At 43.5% G+C, this 19596-nt stretch overlaps 1 protein-coding gene across 2 annotated transcripts; it reads right to left on the bottom strand.

Annotated features, from left to right (window-relative positions):
- Positions 1 to 41: 41 nt before the first annotated feature.
- p4htmb (prolyl 4-hydroxylase, transmembrane b) lies at positions 42 to 17137 on the bottom strand. 2 transcript variants are annotated; one of them, XM_035778198.2, is made up of 10 exons: positions 16684 to 17137; positions 15989 to 16395; positions 11155 to 11236; positions 10695 to 10885; positions 6589 to 6685; positions 6270 to 6456; positions 4711 to 4896; positions 4341 to 4431; positions 3694 to 3817; positions 42 to 2652 (listed from the first exon to the last, which is right to left on the bottom strand). In XM_035778198.2, the coding sequence occupies exons 1-10, from the start codon at positions 16691 to 16693 to the stop codon at positions 2408 to 2410; spliced, it is 1620 nt and encodes a 539-aa protein (XP_035634091.1). In that variant the 5' UTR covers positions 16694 to 17137; the 3' UTR covers positions 42 to 2407. The 2 variants fall into 2 exon arrangements, with proteins under 2 accessions (XP_035634091.1, XP_052383014.1); XM_052527054.1 differs by having other exon boundaries at positions 6270 to 6432; positions 16684 to 17134.
- Between the last annotated feature and the right edge of the window lie 2459 nt (positions 17138 to 19596).

The raw sequence follows: 19596 nt of genomic DNA, 5'->3' as shown, positions 1-19596 counted from the left end.
CGCTCCTCTGTGACTCCAATGAAATGAGAGAAATAACTCTCTATAATTCAAAATCTAAAGTAAACTTTATTTGGAGCAGAGGAAAGTGATTCAGTGCATTTGGAAACAAACACCAAACAAGGTGAACAACACAACATGGAAAGTGAAACATTTGGAATAAATAAGTAATAAATAATACTTCAAATAAATAGAAATTCAATACCTGTAGTAGGACAAGAAGTAATGGATGCAAGTGACACAAGCATACATATATACATTACCAGTCATATATTTTACATTTTAGATTTTTCAAAGTAGCCACCCTTTGCCTTGATGACAGCTTTGCACACTCTTGGCATTCTCTCAACCAGTTTCACCTGGAATGCTTTTCCAACAATCTTAAAGGAGTTCCCACATATGCTGAGCACTTGTTGGCTGCTTATCCTTCACTCTGCGGTCCAACTCATCCCTAACCATCTCAATTAGGTTGAGGTCGGGTGATTGTGGAGGCCAGATCATCTGGTGCAGCACTCCATCACTCTCCTTCTTGGTCAAAAAGCCTTTACACAGCCTGGATGTGTGTTGGTTCATTGCCCTGTTGAAAAACAAATGATAGTCCCACTAAGCACAAACCAGATGGGATGGCGTATCTCTGCAGAATACTGTGGTAGCCATGCTGGTTAAGTGTGCCTTGAATTCTAAAGAAATCACTGACAGTGTCACCAGCAAAGCACCCCCACACCATCACACCTCCTCCTCTATGCTTCAATTGGGAAACACACACGCAGATATCCGTTCACCTACTCAGCGTCTCACAAAGACACGGCGGTTGGAACCAAAAATCGCAAATTTGGACTAATCAGACCAAAGGACAGATTTCCACCAGTCTAAAGTTGCTCGTGTTTCTTGGCCCAAGCAAGTCTCTTCTTCTCATTGGTGTCCTTTAGTAGGGGTTTATTTGCAGCAATTCAACCATGGGGGCCTGATTTACACAGTCTCCTCTGAACAGTTGATGTTGAGATGTGTCTGATACTTGAACTCCGTGAAGCATTTATTTGGGCTGCAATTTCTGAGGCTGGTAACTCTAATGAACTTATCATCTACAGCAGAGGAAACTCTGGATCTTCCTTTCCTGTGGCGGTCCTCATGAGAGCCAGTTTCATCATAGTGTTGATGTTTTTTTTGGACTGCACTTAAATAAACTTTCAAAGTTCCTGAAATGTTCCGTGTTGACTGACCTTCATGTCTTAAAATAATTATAGATGGATGTTTCTCTTTGCTTCTTTGAGCTGTTCTTGCTATAATATGGATTTGGTATTTTACCAAATAGGGCTGTCTTCTGTATACCACCCCTACCTTGTTGCAACAACTAATTGAAATGCATTCCAGGTGACTACCTCATGAAGCTGGTTGAGAGAATGCCAAGAGTGTGCAAAGCTGTCATCAAGGCAAAGGGTGGCTACTTTGAAAAATGTAAAATATAAAACATATTTTGATTTGTTAAACACTTTTTTGGTTACTACATGATTCTATTTGTGTTATTTCATAGTTTTGATGTCTTCACTATTATTCTACAATGTAGAAAATAGTCAAAATAAAGAAAAACCCTTGAATGAGTAGGTGTGTCCAAACTTTTGACTGGTATTGTATATACATAAAGAATGTTGAATAAATAAACAAACTAACAAATAAAAGAATTAAGTAAATTTGTGCAACACTTAAATAACAGTTAACATGCTTCATCACATGGATGGGGGGGGTCTTTGGGTGATGACAGACATCGTCAGGCTAAAAGAAAACGAGGATTACAGCTGACAGTCTATAAAGACTATGGCTATCATGACACACTAATAATATGTATAAAGTCTAACCTAACAGCTCATACGAAGGTACGTACATGCAAGTAGTAGCATAGTCGACCCCCGCCCCCCCCTCCGCAATGTGTGTATCAGAGCGTCAGTCTCACTCACAAAAAAATATAACACTAATGTTTTGTGACACACAGAAGGTAAAATTGTGCATAAGTATATAACGTAAACAAAGTTTGGATGTATGCATGAATTCAGCTGAGTAAACACAACTAATAGTGAACAAACAAGAACATCTGAACAACAACATTAGACCCCTTCTCAGTTGCATAAATCCAAAGTTACCACAGTCCCTGAATATCAACTATCTCTCTATGTCCTGGCCGCAGATGTGTCGTCATGGGAGGTTGTGCACAGCATGGCAGAGTCAAGTTAGGTTGGGGAGGTGGGTAGAGAGGTATCTTTGTGGTAGCTTTAGGCTGAAGAAGAGGGGTGGGGGAGGTCTAGGCCCACTAACTGCAATGTCTGGACCACCCATAACTCTTCTGAGATTGGAACTAGTGTAATTAGTGGACCCAAGGAGAGGTCATTGTTTTTCGGTTTTGGCTACAGCAGTACAGCTACAGTTCCTGATGGGAGTCAGCAGTTTGCAGTTGTTCAGGGCGGGGCTGAGACTGCTCCCCCTCCCTCTCGTCCTCCCCCTCCCCCTCTTTCTCTTCCCCCTGCTGTGACACCAGCTGCTGGTAGCGAGCCTGGCGCTGGTAGTCTGGGTCGATGTTGATCCAGTTATTGGCCACCCACTTAGTGCCGCGGGTGACCACACAGCCGCCGTGCAGAGAGTACTCATCCTGCTCCCCCACCCAGCCTGTGTAACAGAAAGCAGTGAGTACAGTATTCAACAGAAGCTCTGATAACAGTAGAACTGATAACTACCATGTGGACTAGCAGGCGGATTCTCTTTCAATGTATTTCTACAACAGTGGGCCTAACCTTCATCAAAACAACACGGACTACAGTTTTTAAACAAGGACCTGAACAGCAGTGAATGAATGAAATGGGGTCAATTGCTATGTGTGTACAATAAGTTGAGTAGGCTGTCTGAGGGGCAGTAATTAAGCTGTATTAGTGTGTTGATATACTGACCTAAAATATAAATGCAACAATTTCAATGATTTTACATTAACAAGGAACAGTCACATGGAAATCAGTCAATTTAAATAAATTCATTAAGCCCTAATCTATGGATTTCACATGACTGGGCAGGGGCGCATCCAGAATTAGTTTTCCCCCACAAAATAGCTTTATTACAGACAGAAATACTACTCAGTTTTATAAGCTATCCGGGTGCCTGGTGTCAGACAATCCCGCAGGTAAAGAAGCCAGATGTGGAGGTCCTGGCCTGGTTACACGTGGTCTGCCGGTTGGATGTACTGCCAAAATCCCTAAAACGATGTTGGAGGTGGCTTTTGGTAGAGAAATTAACATTATATTATTTGGCAACAGCTCTGGTGGACATTCCTGCAGTCAGCATGCCAATTGCACACTCCCTCAAAACTTGAGACATCTGTGGCATTGTGCTGTGTGATAAAACTGCAAATTTTAGAGGCCTTTTATTGTCCACAGCACAAGGTGCACCTGTGTAATGATCATGCTGTTGAATCAGCTTCCTGATATGCCACACCTGTCAGGATTATCTTGGCAAATGAGAAATGTTCACTCAAAGAGATGTAAACAAATTTGTGAACAAAATCTGAGAGAAATAAGCTTTTTTGTGCGTATGGAACATTTCTGGGATCTTTTATTTCAGATCATGAAACATAGGACCAACACTTTACATGTTGCTATATTTTTGTTTAGTATAGAAGGGCCGTGCTATGTGTGAGGGAGTACTGTGTACAGTCTGTACCTTGTCCGTCAGAAAGGTAGTTGTACCAGAACACGGCTGTCCCTTTAGTAGGCTTTACCCTCAGGTTGCTCCTATCACAGTTCTTCCTCGTGTCCATTAGATCCACATTGTTCTGGATCAGAGACTGAAAACACAAACACAATCACTCATTAATACCGTTGAGAAAAACATATCGGTACACCGACAAACATGCAAATGTTTAATATAGATACATAAACTAATGATGGGGGGGATCGATACAATTACATATCGATTTTGTTAACGCTATATCGTATTGTTTTGACAATACTGCAATATTATTTTTGCGCTAGTTGGCTATACCTGCACTAAAACTCCAGGTTTTTTCCTTCATAGCTTGTCCTCCATCTTCTTTTTTAAATAGGGAGTCAATTTATTTCCAGCACTTTTATTTCCATGACTGATCAAAACGTGTTCTCTCATCCCTCTGCAGCAGACATATGGTTAACAATACGTTTGGAACGTTGAATCGCAATAAAATAAATGTATTGAATCGAAATTGAATTGCAATACATATCACATCGGCACCTAAGTATTGTGATAATATCGTATTGTGAGGTTCCCGGCAATTCCCAGCCCTAATATAAACACACAAGAACACACACACACACAGACAGACCATAACGCACCACTTCCTCATAGGTCCTGTTGTCTGCCACAGGGAACGCGGTCTCCCCGCCCCCCTCAACCGAGTTCAGGTAGAAGAGAACGGTGATGTACCTGGGTGTGCAACACACACATTTAATACCGACACACCATGGAAATGTAAGCCTTAGTCACAAACTACCTGATATATTGATATGTGCTAAGTTACACAAAGCCATCCACCACAGTCTATCACAAACACATCCACCTAAAGTACACAGATGTTACACTACATTATCACTCAATCTAACCATCTTAATCTGAAGGGTGTCTATCCAGACTCTCCCCTATACAGCATCGTCAAAACAAGGCCACGGACGAGGCCCTGCCTGACTCAACACAACTCTCTCTCACCTGCAGGAGGTCTCGAAGGGTGTGGAGGTGTTGGCAGCGAGGCGCGTGTGCGTGCAGGCGGTCTCAGGGTAGACAGGGCCGCTGTCGTGGTGGGCGTGGTAGTGGCCTCCCTGCTCATAACGTACCACCTGGAGGGGCTCACTCAGGTCCACCAACGCAGAGGGCATCCGGGTCAGACGGGCCACCCTATGGAGGACAAATGGAGGGGGAGAAAGAGGGACAAAAATCCTTAACATCAGATTCTGATAACCTTGGCCATGGTGTTTGACTCTGACCGTTTATTAATGTGTTTGAACACTTTACAACCATCTAAAAACAAGTGACCCCAAAACATTCCATCACACAGCTCTACAATTTCAAGAGATGAAAAGAGTCCCCTCAGCCAGCTGGTTCTGAGGCTCAGTTCACCAACCCAAACCAAACCCAAAGAGCCTCAAGACAGCACTCAGAAAATCTGGCCCAACCAAATCATCACAAAACAAAAAGAAAAATATATCACCTATTGGAAAGACACCACAAAAAAATCTAACTAAACTTCAATGCTATTTGGCTCTAAACAGACAGTACATGGTGGCAAACTATCTGACCACTGTGACTGATAGAAAACTGAGGAAAAAATGGACTAGGTACAGACTCAGTGAGCACAGTCTGGCTATAGAGACCGGTCATCACAGACAAACCTGGCTGCCCAGAGAGGACAGGCTGTGCTCACTCTGCTCCAGGGGAGAGGTAGAGACAGAGCTGCATTTCCTATTACACTGTGACAAATACTCAGACCTAAGATAATATTTCTTTCACAAAATTATAATTCAATACAAATATTTTGAAACTATAAAAGATGAAGAAAAAATCTAATATTTATTGGGTGAAAAGCCAAAATGTGCAGTTTTGGCAGCCAAATATGTGTACTCCTGCCACAACCTGAGGGACGGCCAGTGAAAAGTACAAAGTAATGTCGATAATATTTCCCATCTTGTTTTGTTTTGTCTTTCATACCACTTCATGTCATATATCTCAGTCATGTTGACACTGGTCTACTACCATTGCTTTAATGTATTGTTGTTCTCATTAATATTGTTGTTGTAGTTGTTGTTAATGGTAATCCCATGTCCACTACTACTATTATTATTGCTGTTGGTCGCACCATTTATTTATATATCAATATAAAAAATATATTTTTTTCACCCCCCGATATGTATACTTTGACAATGTAAGTAATAATGAACTTGCCATGTCAATAAAGTCAATTGAATTGAATTGAGAGAGAGAGAGAGAGAGAGAGAGAGAGAGAGAGAGAGAGAGAGAGAGGGGCCAGGAGAGAGAGAGAGAGAGAGGGGCCAGGAAAAGAGAGAGAGAGGGGCCAGGAGAGAGAGAGATGGGCCAGGAGAGAGAGAGATGGGCCAGGAGTGAGAGAGGGGCCAGGAAAAGAGACAGAGAAGGGCCAGGAGAGACAGAGAGGGGCCAGGAGTTAGAGAGGGGCCAGGAGAGAGAGAGAGGGGCCAGGAGAGAGAGAGAGAGAGAGGGGCCAGGGCAACAGTTGACAATGATGTTCTCCTCACCTCTTCTTGAGGTCTCGGAGAACCTGGTGTGCCCCCTGTCCCTGGTACAGCCAGGTGTGTCTGCTGTTCCTGACCAGCTGGCTGCTCTTCACTCCGCGCTGCTGCAAGAAACGCTGGAACGCATCACTGCCCAGACGCCTGAACTCCTCCAGGCTCAGCAAGCCTAACACAGACACAGAGATGTCACCTACAGGCACAAAGTGGGTCACATAGAGATGCAGATATCCAATATGAGCAGCCTGAAAAGATGAGCTCTGTATGCATAGAGACAGAGGTGTCTACCTATCACAAAGAGGCCCGTGTCGAGAATGACCCTTACCGTTACCGTCAGGGTCAGCCTTCAGTCCAGCATAGATCTCTTTCAGATTCTCTGGTGTCAGCCAGATCCCATCCCTCACTCGTGAATGTGTCAATATCTGTAGGAGGCCCAGGAACATGAATAAATCACACATAAAGAAAAGAATACAATACATGTTTATTGATCCATTACAAAAAAGGAACAAAATAAATGGATACATTTGCTGCTCCAGTACCACCACACTATGATTAATGATGTGTGTTCACTCCACTCAGTGGCCTTGTGGTTAGAGTGTCCGCCCTGAGATTGGGAGGTTCAGGTGTTCGTTCCCTGGCTGAGTCACAACGAAGACTGATTAAAAAAAATGGGACCCGATGAGTCTCTGCTTAGCACTCAACATTAACACGAGAACCGCTGGGCCTCGAGGGACCCCCCCTTCAAGCCATTCTGACTCCAACACTAACAGTATAATTAATAAATGTCATAAACGCTATCGCAAAAACACAATAGCATTTTCATTAGTTTATGTTACTGTAAGCTGTTACTTTTAATGTAAAAACCAAAACATTTGAGTGTTCCATTTTATTTGTGGAGAGCCTTTCTTACAACAATGAAAGAGAAAGCATGTGTGTTGGAACACAGTAACAGCTTCTTTCCATAAAGACAAAATAAAAATACCTCAACCGCGCGGTCAACTGACGAAAACACCAGTAGCTTAAACATCATTATAAGTGCGCGTGATAAATAGTGAAAATCAGCACAACAGCAAAAATGTCATTATAATGAATAGAAGTGTGGATATGACAGCAGTAAAAGAAAAAGAATAAATGATTGTCATGAGCTCTTGCTCACATGGTGTGTGTCTTCACGCAATGGCATCAGTTGGATTTAATGAACTGTTATCGCTTTTCCTAACAGTCAACACAAATCTTCGCCACTTTCACTTGCTCGACACACGTAGCACAAACACGTCGCTTGCAGGCAACACAGGTGTCTTAGATTCTGGTCTTAGTACATCAGGCCACCTGGTACTGTCTCCTCCCCTGGAGCTGTGCAGACAATTGTTAATCAACAGCGATGTCGTCTCCTGGTTTGTAACATGTAATGCGGTTCTGTACAAACTAGTTCTGAAACGTTGGCTACCATGGCGCACGTCTGTTTTCCAGGTGTCGCGTTCTTGTTTCTTTGTCTTAAAAAAAAAACGGAGGTAACGCTGAACCGATCCCGTGACATGGTTTCTCCAAAGAAAGTACTGGTCTTTTTGCCATGGTAAATTATGCATGCTCTCACTGTGTACTCCAAGTAGGCCAGTCTAGACTGATCCATCTGCTTGGATTTGGAGGACTGACACATGGCACACACCATTTTGAGATTATAATTGGAATTAGAGGTCGACCGATTAATCGGAATGGCCAATTAATTAGGGTCGATTTCAAGTTTTTCATAACAATCGGTAATCGGCCTTTTTTGGACGCCGAATATGGCCGATTACATTGCAATCCACAGGAAACTGCGTGGCAGGCTGACCACCTGTTACGCGAGTGCAGCGTCAAAAGGACCTTGTGGCTGCAATGAGCCAAGGTAAGTTGCAAGCAAGCATTAAACTTATCTTATAAAAAAACTATCCATCTTCACATAATCACTAGTTAACTACACATGGCTGATGATATTACTAGGTTAACATGCTTGTCCTGCATTGCATATAATCAATACGGTGCCTGTTAATTTATCATCGACTCACAGCCTACCCAAACGGGTGATGATTTAACAAAAGCGCATTCGTGAAAAAAGCACATTCGTTACACAAATGTACCTAACCATAAATATCAAAGCCTTTCTTAAAATCAATACACAGAAGTATATATTTTTAAACCTGCATATTTAGTTAAAATAAATGCATGTTAGCAGGCAATGTTATCTAGGGAAATTGTGTCACTTCTCTTGCGTTCATTGCACGCATAGTCAGGGTATATGCAACAGTTTGGGCCACCTGGCTCGTTGCGAACTGTGTTTCTTCCTAACAAAGACCATAATTCATTTTCCATAATTTTGCATAATTATGACATAACATTGAAGGTTGTGCAATGTAACAGCAATATTTAGACTTAGGCTTGCCACCCGTTCATCAAAATACGGAATGGTTCCGTATTTCACTGAAAGAATAAACGTTTTGTTTTCAAAACGACAGTTTGCGGATATGACCATATTAATGACCAAAGGCTTGTATTTCTGCGTGTTTATTATAATTAAGTCTATGACTTGATATTTATGGGCGGTGGAAGGCAGCAGCAGGCTTGTAAGCATTTATTCAAACAGCACTTTACTGTGTTCGCCAGCAGCTCTTAGCAATGCTTGAAGCACAGCGCTGTTTATTTATTTTTATTTTACCTTTATTTAACTAGGCAAGTCAGTTAAGAACAAATTCTTATTTTCAATGACGGCCTAGGAACAGTGGGTTAACTGCCTGTTCAAGGGCAGAACGACAGATTTTGTACCTTGTCAGCTCGGGGGTTTGAACTTGCAACCTTCCGGTTACTAGACCAACGCTCTAACCACTAGGCTACCCTGCCGCCCGGCTTGAAGTTTATGACTTCAAGCCTATCAACTCCCGAAATTAGGCTGGCAATACTAAAGTGCCTATAAGAGCATCCAATAGTCAAAGGTATATGAAATACAAATGGTATAGAGAGAAATAGTTGATGTGTCATAATTCCTATAATAACTACAACCTAAAACTTCTTAACTGGGAATATTGAAGAACTGGGAATATTGAACCACCAGCTTCTATATGTTCTCATGTTCTGAGCAAGGAACTTAAACATTAGCTTTATTACTTTCTTCTACAAAACACTGTGTTTTTGCATTATTTAATCCAAATTGAACATGTTTCATTATTTATTTGAGACTAAATAGATTGTATTTATGTATTATATTAAGTTAATATAGGGTTCATTGTTCATTCAGTATTGTTGTAATTGTCATTATTACAAATATATATAAAAAAATTGGCCGATTGATCGGTTTGGTCCTCCAATAATCGGTACCGGCGTTGAAAGATCATAATCGGTCAACCTCTAATTGGAATATACCAATACAATAGAATGACCCGCCCTGTTCTTCATTCATGATTGGTGATTACATAATTATTCATTGTTCGCTTCCCCTAACTCATCAACTCCCCCATCATACTTTACTTCATTTATTTCATCTGTTGTTTGTGTGAAATTCATTTCGGTATAGTTTCGGTTCAGTTCCAAGGCGATTATCAACTGGGCACGGCACCTTCCACTGTCGGGAGATGGAGCGAGGCAGGATATACTGTCAGGAGGAGGCAACACAGGGAAATTATTTTTTTAAATGACACGCCCTACTATAGTGGTTATAACTCCAGTTCCGTTTGTGATTTTAAGATTTTAACAATGGCAGTGTGTTATATACTTATTTAGTAAAAGTCAAGGACGAAGGGGGGAATGACTTTAAAAATGAAGGAGTAATATACAGCTCTTTGGTCTTGGCCATAGTGGAGTTTGGAGTGTGACTGTTTGAGGGTGTGGACAGGTGTCTTTTATTCTGATAACAAGTTCAAACAGGTGCCATTAATACAGGTAACGAGTGGAGGACAGAGGAGCCTCTTAAAGAAGAAGTTACAGGTCTGTAAGAGCCAGAAATCTTGCTTGTTTGTAGGTGACCAAATACTTATTTTCCACCATAATTTGCAAATAAATTCATAACAAATCCTACAATGTGATTTTCTGGATTTTTTTTCCTTCTCATTTTGTCTGTCATAGTTGAAGTGTACCTATGATGAAAATTACAGGCCTCTCTCATCTTTTTAAGTGGGAGAACTTGCACAATTGGTGGCTGACTAAATACTTTTTTGCCCCACTGTATATTTTTATTCATGAGCAGTCAAAATGACTGCTTTAATGGTTCTAGTGTTAAGGAGATCTATTGGGCTTGAGGCCTTATGATAGACTAGCGTCCTGTCCAGGGGGTGTACTACATCAAACAACCTCATGCTACAGAAACAGGATATAGGCTCCTGCTCCTATGAGCCGTTCCGGCTCGCACTTGTGCAAGACTACTACTGCTCACAGACACACATCCTCGCTTGCCCACCCACACACCTCCTGGAGTTGTAGCTGTCCGTCCTGGTTGAGGTCTAGCAGGTTGAAGATCTCCTCAGGGCTGAGGTTGAGCTGCTCCGTCAGCTCCTCCTGTCCCTCAGGCACCATCACCTGGCTCTCCATCAGGCCCTTCAGCTGGGCCAGCTGCACCACCACACGACACTCCTCTTCAGACAGGAACCCTGGGATCTCTGGAGAGAGAGGCCCACCGTAAACACCCGTTTGAATGCATGTACGCACCCAAACACACGTATGAATGCACCCGCACACACACACACACACACACACACACACACACACACACACACACACACACACACACACACACACACACACACACACACACACACACACACACACACACACACACACACCCTTGGAGAGCAATGACAGCATCAACCACTAACATGGTGCAGAGGGGTGCAATGCAGAGCAGAAGTTTAGTAGAGAGAGCTCTCACCAAACAGCAGGGGCTTCAGACTCAGGGTCCGCATCTCATGCACCTTGCCTGGCACCAGTGACAACTTCTGGACATGGCCCACCTGTGAAAAAAATAACACTGACTATAACTTCATACCATCAAGATGGCACGGAACACACCATTCACATAGAAGAAAAGCACAACAGACACTAGCCCACCGCTGAACTGTACAAACCACTACTGTCTGTAAGGTTCAGCTCTGGGCTAAACAGAGACAGAACTACACAGGAACACTTACGCATTGATCACACCGGTAGCGTCATTTCACAAAATATTACACACCATCATCTGGATATGTGTGGTGGAAAAGTTCAACATTCACCTTCTGCTACCATTTCTGTCAAGCTGTCTTCTTACACAGTTTGACGCATACGTTGAATAAATCCAATGTATTACACCACAGAACACACTGCAACTGCCTCTGCAATGCAATTCTGTTGAAGTCTGAAGTTTTCATACACCTTAGCCAAAAACACGTGTTTAAAATGTATTTCACAATTGCTGACATTTAATCCTAGAAAAATTCCCTGTCTTAGGTCAATTAGGATAACCACTTTATTTTAAGAATGTAAAATGTCAGAATAATAGTAGAGAGAATTGGTTATTTCAGCGTTTATTTCTTTAATCTCATTCCCAGTGGGTCAGAAGTTTACATACACTCAATTAATATTTGGTAGCATTGCCTTTGAATTGTTTAACTTGGGTGAAACGTTGTGGGTAGCCTTACACAAGCTTCCCACAATAAATTGGGTGAATTTTGGCCCATTCCTCCGACAGAGCTGGTGTAACTGAGTCAGGTTTGTAGGCCTCCTTGTTCACACACGCCTTTTCAGTTCTGCCCACAGCTTTTCTTTGGGATTGAGGTCAGGGCTTTGTGATGGCCACTCCGATACCTTGACTTTGATGTCCTTAAGCCATTTCGCCACAACTTTGGAAGTATGCTTGGGGGTCATTGTCCATTTGGAAGACCCATTTGCGACCAAGATAAAACTTCCTGTCTTGAGATGTTGCTTCCATATATCCATATCATTTTCCTGCCTCATGATGCCATCTATTTTGTGAAGTGCACCAGTCCCTCCTGCAGCAAAGCACCCCAACAACATGATGCTGCCACCCCCGTGCTTCACGGTTGGGATGGTGTTCTTCGGCTTACAAGCTTCCCCCTTTTTCCTCCAAACATAACAATGGTCATTATGGCCAAATAGTTCTATTTTTGTTTCATCAGACAAGAGGACATTTCTCCAAAAAGTACGATCTTTGTCCCAATGTGCAGTTGCAAACTGTAGTCTTGCTTTTTTTATGGCGGTTTGGAGCAGTGGCTTCTTCCTTGCTGAGCGGCCTTTCAGGTTATGTCGATATAGGACTCGTTTTACTGTGGATATAGATACTTTTGTACCCGTTTCCTCCAGCATCTTCACAAGGACCTTTGCTGTTGTTCTGGGACTGAGTTGCACTTTTCGCACCAAAGTACGTTAATCTTTAGGAGACAGAACGTGTCTCCTTCCTGAGAGGTATGATGGCTGCGTGGTCCCATGGCGTTTATACTTGCATACTATTGTTTGTAAAGATGAACGTGGTACCTTCGGGTGTTTGGAAATTACTCCCAAGGATGAACCAGACTTGTGGAGTTTTTTTTTCTGAGGCCTTGGCTGATTTATTTTGATTTCCCCATGATGTCAAGCAAAATGGCACGGAGTTTGAAGATAGGCCTTGAAATACATCCACAGGTATACCTCCGATTTACATTTACATTTAAGTCATTTAGCAGACGCTCCTATCCAGAGCGACTTACAAATTGGTGCATACACCTTATGACATCCAGTGGAACAGCCACTTGCATCTAAATCTTTTTTTTTTTTGGGGAGGGGGAGAAGGGGGGGTGAGAAGGATTACTTACCCTTACTTACCCTATCCTAGGTATTCCTTGAAGAGGTGGGGTTTCAGGTGTCTCCGGAAGGTGGTGATTGACTCCGCTGTCCTGGCGTCGTGAGGGAGTGTGTTCCACCATTGGGGGCCAGAGCAGCGAACAGTTTTGACTGGGCTCGGGAACTGTACTTCCTCAGTGGTAGGGAGGCGAGCAGGCCAGAGGTGGATGAACGCAGTGCCCTTTAGGGCCTGATCAGAGCCTGGAGGTACTGAGGTGCCGTTCCCCTCACAGCTCCGTAGGCAAGCACCATGGTCTTGTAGCGGATGCGAGCTTCAACTGGAAGCCAGTGGAGAGAGCGGAGGAGCGGGGTGATGTGAGAGAACTTGGGAAGGTTGAACACCAGACTTGCGGCGTTCTGGATGAGTTGTAGGGGTTTAATGGCACAGGCAGGGAGCCCAGCCAACAGCGAGTTGCAGTAATCAAGACGGGAGATGACAAGTGCCTGGATTAGGACCTGCGCCGCTTCCTGTGACTCTGCGGATGTTGTAGAGCATGAAACAGGAACGGGACACCGCCTTGATGTTAGTTGAGAACGTCAGGGTGTTGTCCAGGATCACGCCAAGGTTCTTAGCGCTCTGGGAGAGGACACAATGGAGTTGTCAACCGTGATGGCGAGATCATGGAACGGGCAGTCCTTCCCCGGGAGGAAGAGGAGCTCCGTCTTGCTGAGGTTCAGCTTGAGGTGGTGATCCGTCATCCACACTGATATGTCTGCCAGACATGCAGAGATGCGATTCGCCACCTGGTCATCAGAAGGGGAAAGGAGAAGATTAATTTGTGTTCTGCATAGCAATGATAGGAGAGACCATGTGAGGTTATGACAGAGCCAAGTGACTTTGTATAGCGAGAATAAGAGAGGGCCTAGAACAGAGCCCTGGGGGACACCAGTGGTGAGAGCGCGTGGTGAGGAGACAGATTCTCGCCACGCCACCTGGTAGGAGCGACCTGTCAGGTAGGACGTCCAAGCCCGCCGGAGATGCCCAACTCGGAGAGGGTGGAGAGGAGGATCTGATGGTTCACAGTATCGAAGGCAGGATAGGTCTAGAAGGATGAGAGCAGAGGAGAGAGAGTTAGCTTTAGCAGTGCGGAGCGCCTCCGTTACAGAGAAGAGCAGTCTCAGTTGAATGACTAGTCTTGAAACCTGACTGATTTGGATCAAGAAGGTCATTCTGAGAGATTTTCCCTGGTCTGTAGTTGTCATCGGAGGGATCGAGTGTAGGTTTTTTTCAGAAGGGGTGCAACTCTCGCTCTCTTGAAGACGGGAGGGACGTAGAGCGGTCAGGGATGAGTTGATGAGCGAGGTGAGGTAAGGGAGAAGGTCTCCGGAAATGGTCTGGAGAAGAGAGGAGGGGATAGGGTCAAGCGGGCAGGTTGTTGGGCGGCCGGCCGTCACAAGACGCGAGATTTCATCTGGAGAGAGAGGGGAGAAAGAGGTCAGAGCATAGGGTAGGGCAGTGTGAGCAGAACCAGCGGTGTCGTTTGACTTAGCAAACGAGGATCGGATGTCGTCGACCTTCTTTTCAAAATGGTTGACGAAGTCATCTGCAGAGAGGGAGGAGGGGGGAGGATTCAGGAGGGAGGAAGGTGGCAAAGAGCTTCCTAGGGTTAGAGGCAGATGCTTGGAATTTAGAATGGTAGAAAGTGGCTTTAGCAGCAGAGACAGAGGAGGAAAATGTAGAGAGGAGGGAGTGAAAGGATGCCAGGTCCGCAAGTTTTTTTCTCCATCGGCTGCCCGGAGCTGTTCTGTGAGCTCGCAATGAGTCAGTCGAGCCACGGAGCGGGAGGGGAGGACCAAGCCGGCCTGGAGGATTTCAAAGGATGCAGTAAGGGAGGAGAGGAGGGTTGAGGAGGCAGAATCAGGAGATAGGTTGGAGAAAGTTTGAGCAGAGGGAAGAGATGATAGGATGGAAGAGGAGAGAGTAGCGGGGGAGAGAGAGCGAAGGTTGGGACGGCGCGATACCATCCGAGTAGGGGCAGTGTGGGAAGTGTTGGATGAGAGCGAGAGGGAAAAAGGATACAAGGTAGTGGTCGGAGACTTGGAGGGGAGTTGCAATGAGGTTAGTGGAAGAACAGCATCTAGTAAAGATGAGGTCAAGCGTATTGCCTGCCTTGTGAGTAGGGGGAAGGTGAGAGGGTGAGGTCAAAAGAGGAGAGGAGTGGAAAGAAGGAGGCAGAGAGGAATGAGTCAAAGGTAGACGTGGGGAGGTTAAAGTGCCCAGAAATAGAGGTGAGCCGTCCTCAGGAAAGGAGCTTATCAAGGCATCAAGCTCATTGATGAACTCTCCGAGGGAACCTGGAGGGCGATAAATGATAAGGATGTTAAGCTTGAAAGGGCTGGTAACTGTGACAGCATGGAATTCAAAGGAGGCGATAGACAGATGGGTAAGGGGAGAAAGAGAGAAAGACCACTTGGGAGAGATGAGGATCCCGGTGCCACCACCCCGCTGACCAGAAGCTCTCGGGGTGTGCGAGAACACGTGGGCGGACGAGGAGAGAGATTGACTCAAATGATGTCAATTAGCCTATCAGAAGCTTCTAAAGCCATGACATCATTTTCTGGAATTTTCCAAGCTGTTTAAAGGCACAGTCAACTTACTGTATGTAAACTTCTGACCCACTGGAATTGTGATACAGTGAATTATAAGTGAAATAATCTGTCTGTAAACCATTTTTGGGAAAATTACTTGTGTCATGCACAAAGTAGATGTCCTAACCAACTTGCCAAAACTATAGTTTGTTTACAAGAAATTTGTGGAGTGGTTAAAAAACGAGTTTTAATGACTCCAATCTAAGTGTATGTAAACTTCCGACTTCAACTGTACTTGAACACACTTCTGGTGTACCAAAATGCAAAACCTTGTTTGTGTGATCAAGGCCTTAACTCACCCGTATGCCCTCTAGGCGTGGAAGGTACATATGCTGCTGAAAGCCAGAATCTGACTGTTGCTGATCGAACTCGGGGGGCTTGTGATAATTGCTTCCACCGCTTGCCTTCGGGGTGGCCAGTACCTCTCCAGGGCTGTTGTTGTAGTGCACGTAGAGGAGTAGCGCAATGACATTGATGATGTATACATGGAAAAAGACCATTACCACCATGAAGTAAGAGCGGGAGCACACGTTGCTCCTCTGCAACGGGACTCGCTCTCGTGGCATAGGGGGTAGGGTTGGTAATGGAACGGCTTCATCATGTTCATCACTGTCGTCGCAGTCCTGTGGTTCAATCATATTTGACCTGATATGATGATGGACCATAAGCTTATCACTGGTTTGTTGTTCTGAGTACCTTTTGGACCCTGGTACCGAGAAAGACGTCAATTGACGTGTTAAATAATGCAGTCGGTTCTTTCTGGTAGGTTAAGTCATAAAAGTTACCGCATGAGTGCACAATCCATACTGCACAGACTCAATCATCATCATTGCATAGTCATACAACCCACATTCTCCGCTACAGTACCTGTCAACTAGCAAATTAATGTTATTATTTTTCTGTAAAATAAATCAATAAGCGACGAAACGTGAGGCTTGGCAGTACTTTGGTTGAATTCACAGTAACGTTAGCTAGCTACACACATCACACTTACAGGACTGCATCCAATGTCTCAGGTTCACGTTGCGGTTTCAACAGTCCGAGCTGCGCACCTCCAACAATAGAGGGAAAAGACCCATATCAAAAGGTGTGCGATTTATACATTCGAAGGTTTTTGGTGCAGTGATCATCTATTTACATTGAAAAACAAAAAAAAATATTCGTCCGACTTCTCATTTCTGCCACAAATATCTTCGTGGCGTTTGTTTTGAGACGGACAACACACCATTCCCCTGACAACTACTGTACACTACTATTTTGCTAGCAGCACTAACGATAATGTCACCTCTCTATGGTAATGCGAACCACAAAAATAAAAGCCCGCATTTCCAAACATTGCAAGGTGGTTAAACTAATTTAAAATATACAGTATGTAACGGATAATTCATGAATGGAAAATAATGAACGATGTGTTCCACAACGCGCTAGCGGAGTGGTACTGACCTTCGGCGGCGTTGCATTATTTTCCAGAGAATGCATCGAGCCCCGAGTTGAATATGCCTTTATTACCATGGCTATAATTTTACACATTTGACACTATAAACGTGTTCATTCAAATGTGTTCATATTTAAAATAATTTATACAAATACACATACATATACAGTACTAGTGAAAGGTTTGGACACACCTTCTCATTCAAGGGTTTTTCTTTATGTTTTACTATTTTCTACATTGTCGAATAATAGTGAAGAAATCACAACTATGAAATAACACATATGGAATCATGTAGTAACCAAAAACGTGTTAAACAAATAAAAAAAAATATTATTTTAGATTCTTAAACTTATCCACCTTTTGCATTGATGACAGCTTTGCACACTCTTGTCATTCTCTCAACCAGCTTCACCTGGAATGCTTTTCCAACAGTTGGCTGCTTTTCCTTCATTCTGCGATCCAATTCTTCCCTAACCATCTCAATTGGGTTGAAGTCAGGTGATTGTGGAGGCCAGGTCATCTGAAGCAGCACTCCATCACTCTCCTTTTTGGTCAAGTAGCCCTTTACACAGCCTGGAGGTGTGTTGGTTCATTGTCCTGTTGAAAAACAAATGATAGTCCCACTAAGCACAAACCAGATGGGATAGTGTACTCTATCGCTGCAGATTGCTGTGGTAGCCATGCTGGTTAAGTGTGCCTTAAATTCTAAATAATTCACTGACAGTGTCAACAGCAAAGCATCCCCTCACCATCACACCTCCTCCTCTACGCTTCATGGTTGGAACCACACATGCAGAGAGTAATAATGTACTGTTGTTTCTCTTTGCTTATTTGAGATGTTCTTGCCATAATATGGACATGGTCTTTTACAAAATAGGGCTATCTTCTGTATACCACCCCTACCTTGTCACAACACAACTGATTGGCTCAAATGCAATAAGATGGAAAGAAATGACACAAATGTACTTTTAACAAGACACACCTGTTAATTGAAATACAGTCCAGGTGAATACCTCATAAAGCTGGTTGGGAGAATGCCAAGAGTGTCAAAGCTGTCGTCAAGTCAAAGGCTGGCTACTTAGAAGAATCTCAAATCTGGCTTTTTCAGTTCTGCCAACACATTTCCTATAGCATTGAGGTTAGGGCTTTGTGATGGCGACTCCAATAGTTTCATTTTTTTGTCCTTAAGCCATTTCGCCACAACTTTGGAAGTATGCTTGGGGTCATTATCCATTTGAAAGACCCATTTGCGACCAAGCTTTAACTTCCTGACTGATGTCTTGAGATGTTGCTTCCCCGTGCTTCACGGTTGGGATGGTGTTCCTCGGCTTGCAAGCCTCCCCCTTTTTCCTCCAAACATAACAATGGTCATTATGGCTCAACAGCTCTGTTTTTGTTTCATCAGACCAGAGGACATTTCTCCAAAAAGTACGATCTTTGTCCCCATGTACAGTTGCAAACCGTAGTCTTGCTTTTTAATTGCGGTTTTGGAGCAGTGGCTTCTTCCTTGCTGAGGACTCATTTTACTGTGGATATAGATACTTTTGTACCTGTTTCCTCCAGCATCTTCACAAGGTCCTTTGTTGTTGTTCTGGGACTGAGTTGCACTTTTCGCACCAAAGTACGTTCATCTCTAAGAGACAGAACGCGTCTTCTTCCTGAGGGGTATGACGGCTGCGTGGTCCCATGGTGTTTATACTTGTGTACTATTGTTTGTACAGATGAACGTGGTACCTTCAGGCGTTTGGAATTTACTCCCAAGGATGAACCAGACTTGTGGAGGTCTACCATTTTTTTCTGAGGTCTTGGCTAATTTCTTTTGATTTTCCTGTGATGTCAAGCAAAGAGGCGCTGAATTTGAAGCCTTGAAATACATCCACAGGTACAGTATACCTCCAATTGACTCAAATGATGTCAATTAGCCTATCAGAAGCTTCTAAAGCCATGACATCATTTTCTGGAATGTTCCAAGCTGTTTTAAGGCTCAGTCAACTTAGTGTATGTAAACATCTGACCCACTGGAATTGTGATACAGTGAATTATAAGTGAAATACTCTTCGTGTAAACAATTTTTGGAACAATTATTTGTGTCATGCACAAAGTAGATGTCCTAACCGACATGCCAAAACTATAGTTTGTTAACAATACATTTGTGGAGTGGTTGAAAAGCAAGTTTTAATACTCCAACCTACGTGTATTTAAACTTTCGACTTCAACTGTATATAGCTGACAATAACAATGCTTAGTCATGGTTGGTTCAACCCCTCCCATGCAGACCAAGGAGCATAATAAGCCACTCTGGGTTCATCCTGTCGTTATCTGCACGGGGCTGTTATCTTAACTTAGTTTCCCAGTTGCAAGGATGATTTTGAGACAATTAGGGGTTTTTCTACTCCTAAACTATCTCTAGTAAAACGTATTCTTGTCTATGTAATGCAGTCTTTAATTAATTTGTCAGCTCAAGCCATCTCT

This window comes from Oncorhynchus keta, chromosome 10 (genome assembly GCF_023373465.1).
Source record: "Oncorhynchus keta strain PuntledgeMale-10-30-2019 chromosome 10, Oket_V2, whole genome shotgun sequence".
In the NCBI taxonomy this organism is placed as follows: Eukaryota; Metazoa; Chordata; class Actinopteri; order Salmoniformes; family Salmonidae; genus Oncorhynchus; species Oncorhynchus keta.
This window is presented reverse-complemented; position numbering and strand designations above follow the sequence as displayed.